This window comes from Balaenoptera acutorostrata, chromosome 12 (genome assembly GCF_949987535.1).
Source record: "Balaenoptera acutorostrata chromosome 12, mBalAcu1.1, whole genome shotgun sequence".
In the NCBI taxonomy this organism is placed as follows: Eukaryota; Metazoa; Chordata; class Mammalia; order Artiodactyla; family Balaenopteridae; genus Balaenoptera; species Balaenoptera acutorostrata.
The window spans coordinates 57,064,619-57,070,635 of record NC_080075.1 but is presented as its reverse complement, the minus strand read 5'-3'; the positions used below and the strand labels follow the sequence as shown (position 1 = coordinate 57,070,635).

Genomic DNA, 6,017 nt, shown 5'->3' with positions numbered 1-6,017 from the left:
TTTATTTAGATTCAGGGGAGGGCGGGGTGGGATGTTTGTCTGATCTGAAACAATAAAGGAATGGGTTCCATGTATAATTAAAAGAAATATTTATTTCTGATCCTTATAAATCCAAAAATAAATTCACAATTGGCTCCAAAACACCAGCTTCCAAAATAGCAATTTTGTCTTTATAAATAGCAATGTATTATTTGCTAGAATAAATAGAAATACAATGCTCAAAATTATTCTAGCTGAATGAGGAAAAGTGTACTTTAGATTTGAGAACTCTGACTGCACTTTGAAGTCTATCATGGGAAGGCCCTCAGAACTCCACCTGAATGGTATCGAAGCTTGCTGCTCCAATTGTTGGAATCTGTTTTCCTCCTCGGAGAAGACAATTCCTGAATTACTTATCATTAATACTGAAACCCCTAGGAAGCAGCTGGAGAGCCTTTGAAATGTCTCAGGCCCCACCAGTCTGTCCCTTGTGCCCAGGTCTCCAAATGATCTGAAACGCCTGCTGGCCTGATTCCTGGGGCACTGGCAGGGGGCAGAGAGGACCAGGAGCAGAAACTTCTAGGCCAAACGGTTGGTCTGGTGAAGATGAGCAAGCCCGCAGCTCTCCCTGTGCTGAAGTACCTCGGAGTCCACAGAGGTCATAAAAGCAGCCTGGCTATTTATGAAAAAACACCCTACCCGCTCACCAAAAAAAAAAAAAAAAAAAAAATCCCAACTCGGTACATAGTATTGTCTTGTCACTGCCACTGAGGACCACTTTGAGTTGCTTTTTTGTGCTTTATTTTTCCAGAACAATATGTTTAGGTAAGAAGTCTTCCTTCTACTCAACTTTAAAGTTGATTGGTGAAAATTCCTAATTGGAGTGTCCTTACCCTTTTTTCCTCTATTATTGTTTTTCAGTTGAAAAAGGAAAACCAGGATATATATGAAGAAAACCTTCATTACCCACTTCTGCTTATTTTAACCAAAGATGAATAGAAGATTAAGCTGCTCGAAAGACAAAGAAAACATCCAGTGTACAGGCAGTATTTTCACAAAAACAGAAATCTGTAACGGGTATAATATGCAGTAAGCCGTTGGCTCCCTGAGATTTTCAAGCCCTCAGGACATGGGCCCCAACTGCCTTTGCAACATTCCATGTGTGGGTTCCAGGGTCCACCTGTCCTCACCCACGTGACTCCCCAGCTGTCCTGGACTCCTCTTTTTTCCATCTGCTTGTTGCTCTTCCTGCACCAAACTTTTGTCTTTAAATATGTATAAGCGGCCTATGTGAGATTTGAATTGGACTTGAGAGCCACCCAAATATTTTTCCCTCTCATTGAGACAGAATTTCTTTTGGTGATTCCCACCCCACCCCACCCCCCTTTAGAAAATATCTTGGTCTTTGTTCTATTTTAGTGGTGGTCATTCTTCATCTGCCAACCCAGCAAACATGATGATTCTTTCCTGGTTAAAAAAAGAAAGCAAGCAAGCAAATCTTTCAGATCACCCTCACATTAATTGTATTAAATCTGCCATCTCTGTTTTGCTGTCTCTCTCTCTCACCCATTCTCTTTTTTTCTTTTAAACAGGATGTTTTTTTTCCCTATAGATGTATAAGCAATGACTACATCAGCCCAAAGCCTCATAAACTGACCGTTTGTCCTCTGGACACAATAGCATGGCCGGCCCTCTGCTCCTCCTCTCCAATTATGTGTGATTAGTCTCAATGCGTTGTGTCAAGGAGGCGGAGTGTGCTGAGTGCTTATTATCTGTTTAGGTACAAGAAGAGCACATTTAGGCTCTGACTATGGATGAAAAGTGAGCCTTTATCAGGGCTCAAATCTACTGCTGTTCTCCAGGCCTCTTTCAAAAGAGGTCCCTTCCAGGGAAATTTTGAATAAATGGTTGATAAAACGAGATGGCAACCAGGGCGAGTTTTTAAAAACTCGATCACACAATTATCTGATTGAAAGTAAGTATATATAGTCCTATGCAGCAATACAAGTGTATGGTAAACATTTAATATGTGCTACCTAGGATTAAGAGAGAATGACTTTTCTGCAGGGAACCCAAGCCTCTCCTTGCCTGGTTCATCCCCGAGATGCTCTAATGCCTTTTGTGGAAATTCAGATGTTTATCTGTAAGGAATCATCTGTGTCCACTTTCACAGTAATGTCATTAGTAGGTTAGCTATATATCCTACTATCTTTAGTAGAGGCAAAGCGTGTATTTAGCGTGATACAATTAAAGTGATAGGTGGGAGACTGGGGGCGAATCCTTTCGCATGTTAAGCAAACTTAGCTGTCATAAAAACAGCGACTCTCAGATGTCTGCTCTGCTCACTTCTATCATCAAACAGATCTTTCACCATCAGTTTGCATGTTCTTGTATTCACCACTTTTTCTGCTCCATTAGAGCACCTAGATGGATCTCTGAAGGCATAGGTCAAGCCGCAGTTAGATCATACATTTCTTTCTCACAAAAACTTGAATTGCAATGCCAAGTGATGGGCTAACATCACAATAACAGCAATTTATTCCTCTTTGGATAAAACAGCAGTCTATTCTCAGTGCTAGATAAAAGACCAGGGCAATGCAAACCAGCCATTTAGCTGAGTAGTTCAGCTAGTGGCAGCTCTCCTTTGGCGACTGTATAGGTTGCACACTGGCTTCATATTTTCTTGTTTAAAAAATCAGAACTCGGAACGTTTTAAAAGGCAACACAGGTAGTTCCATTTATACTGGTGAAAATACAGAGAAATGATTTCTTCCTGCAACTAAATCTGCCAGACAAAGAAAACCCATCCCTGCAGTAGCATCTAAGATCGCCTGTTCTTATTTTTTCTTGTAAAATATAGAACATCAGAACCGTGAGAGTAGTTCCATTTTTTCCTCATGAAAATACATGAATTGGCAAGAATTCAATTTACATTTGTGTTTTGTGGGTGTAGAAATCCAGTGTTTATTTTGCTGGAAGAAATTGTATTTTAAAAAGTAAATTAGTAGTGTGTTTTTTCTTAATATCTGAGAATAGTGTGTACAGTTACCTAAGCTGGAGACAGGGTATAAGAATTGAGCTGTGCTACCAAAAGACATTGAGTAAAGAAATATGTTCATTGTGACTAAAACCTAGAGAATCTTTTGTAAAATGTTGAGGGTTTCATAGATTTGCTCTTTATGGGACCCTTACCTGGAGATGTCACTAGTCTGGGCTCTTTGGAAGTTTGTAAGAAACTAATGTTGTATATTATTGAATAGTTTAAAAGTGTTTTTATTTTCTCAAATTTTGGCGAAGTGCCGATATTGAGAGGGGAAAAAATTATAGCTGCTTTAGAAAGTTTATCCACTTACATTTCTTTTGAACTTGATGGTTAAGAATTATTTCTCTGCATCGGTATTGGGTTGCATAATTGCAATTGAAATGCCCCATTTCATAATTGTCTGTGTAATTGTGCCTGTGTTTGTTTCAAAACAAAGCCTGTCTGAAATCATAAGAATTATTACTATATTTCTGTTTCCTGTGTACCTGTATCTTCTGAGAAAACTCACAAATCTCTTTTGTCATACTAAATAGATTTGGTTGGATGTGAGAATGTTTCTAATATCGCCCATGATCAGTTCTAATGCGGTGATATGAACAGCCACATACAAGTTGGTTATAAGAAATAGATTTTATTTTATAGCAAGACATATGCTGTGAATTGGGATAAAAGTGCTAGAAAAGACTACCTAAGAGGTTGATGCTATTTTGTATAAATTGTGTATTTTGTTGGCTTTTTGACTGAGCATGAAAATGTAACTTCCATTAGGGTAGGGTAATTTAGGTGCTCTGTATTCAGCAGAAAACTTGTCGGGCCATAAAAGCTTTTCTGGCTGGTTCCTCCGGTGTTTTCAGAGAAGAGCTGCCCGCCCCTTGCTGATTTTCCCTTTGGCTTCAGTATGGGCTGAATTTACCACTGCATACCTGTTGAATCAATTTGGGGGATCTAGCAGTTAACTGAGTGAATGGAAGGATTAGTGGCCTTCTGGAGCCCTATTTCAACAGCCAGGTGTCTTTCCTAAACTAGTTAACTGCTTTTGACAGTTGAAGAACCTGGTTTTAATACCATAGGCAGGAGATTGTTGACGTAGTGGGTTTTTTGTTTTCTTTTTCTCTCCACTATCAATGTGGGGCATACCTTCTTCTCCTAAGGGTTAGGCTGCTGCTTCTTTTTTAATAGGAATGGACTGTCCCCTTCCTTCAGCACAGCTTCCGTGGGGCTTTTGTGCTTAGTCAGCATTTGACTTGTTTCCAATCTATGCCAAGCAACTGGGTGGCATTGTCCAGCAGTGGACTCGGGGGAGGGGGCAGAATGCTCACTCAGGGGAGGGAGTCATGTGTACCTAGACACACACACATAGACACACTCACAGGGAAGATAAGGCTGTTTAGACCCTCAATCTGCTTCCAGATTCCAGGTACACTCCCCACCCCAGATCAAAGTCTCCTGAGTTCAGACTGTATGAAATGTCAAAATTAGGCTGAGTGTATCCCAGAGAGGAAAGATTGATTTGAAAGTCAGACTGGGTCTCCTTAGAAACTGAATTTAGACAGTGGGCAAATATGTTTTCCCGAGTGGACTATTTCCAAATTAGGAAGCAGCCCGTTGGTGTTTAACAAACCATTAAGCCTGAAATGCCACGTTTAATTCTCAGATTTCATTTTACCCAGAAACCTTACTGCCCAGGCTGTGACTAAATGCTCACTCTGTTCTCTGCCCTGGACGTCTGTTCATTTGGAGTCTATTTTTTGCCTTTTTTGTCCCCCTGACTTTTCAATTAATACATTTTTTAATAGATAAAACAGATCACACTGTGACTTTTAAAATGTCAACAAGCTTGTAAACAGAAATGTAATAAAATGGCTAATAGGAGATTCAATAGTTAATAGAGGGCCTGAAGTGTGAGCAAATACAGTAGCTGTATATTGGAAACTGTGCAAGTGAAGATGGCTTTAGTATTGCAAACTGAGGAAGAAAATTGTTTTTAATTAGCACCTTCATAAGAACTGCTGATTAATACTGTTTTGTTTGGTGAAAAGCTTTCAGCTGAGTAATTTGTACAGCCATTACAACAGTTTTGTTAGAGCGGGACTCCTGTTGTTAAACACAAACAGCAGATGATAATGGTGGAAGATGAGTTTGTCATGTAACAATTTACCTTATTGAAAAAAGCTTTATATTAAACCCAATACAGTAGGTACCAGCAGAAATCACATATTTTACATCCTTCCAAAATTGCAGTGTGCCATGCTTATATTTTTTTTTCAGGGACTAGAAGCAGATTTTATATCATTTATAAAATTATATACACAATTTAAAGGTGGTGTAGCATGGACAGACCACTTTCTCAGCAGCGGTTTACATCGGAGCGGTAAAGTGGCCGTGTATTCAAACACTTTCTAACTATACAAAGCAGGTTGGAAAATGGAATCCTAATTAAATAATGTTAGATGTAAATTTGCATTGGGACTGGATGTAGGGAAATAAGAATTAGTGTTTCTGCCTTAGGTGGGTTTATCACACATAGGATGTTTAAAAACAAAAACCTCTTTCACAAGGAAAGTTTAATTAACCTTTTCTTTTTTTTTTGGGAGGTGTTTTTAACCGACCAAGGAAAAGAGTACACATTCAATGAGACCTGACCAGGGAATAAGAGGCTGATTTCAGTGAACTCCCATCAAATGGATATTGCCCTAGCCAGAGGCATGGGAACTTTTTTTTTCTTTTTAAATAAAATGCAATGGTAAAGCATATTTGCATTAAAATATTATACTAACCAAGGCTGGTAAGAACTGTAAATTATTGGAGTGGCGTAATAGAGCATGAGATTTTTTTTTTTAGACAGGCCTTCGGGGTAATAACAAGGGTTGAGGCTCACGACAGTGCCAAATAAGCTTTAGACAGCATAATAGTCTGCAAAGAAAGCCACAGAGCACTAATGTGAAGGAAGAGCTGTCCACCACATGCAGCAAAAATCACCAAAGGTCATTTTATG

At 39.2% G+C, this 6,017-nt stretch overlaps 1 protein-coding gene across 4 annotated transcripts in view; it reads left to right on the top strand.

Moving 5' to 3' along the window:
• Positions 1-5,793, top strand: part of CAMKMT (calmodulin-lysine N-methyltransferase) — a 389,839-nt gene extending 384,046 nt beyond the window's left edge. For 2 of the 4 annotated variants that reach the window (XM_007190086.2, XM_007190085.2), the window contains one exon: positions 901-5,793. In XM_007190086.2, the coding sequence (XP_007190148.2) occupies positions 901-978 (78 nt within the window). In that variant the 3' untranslated portion in view covers positions 979-5,793. The remainder of the gene's footprint in view (positions 1-900) is intronic. The other 2 variants (XR_009009842.1, XM_028168508.2) reach the window with 2 other exon arrangements.
• Positions 5,794-6,017: the final 224 nt, after the last annotated feature.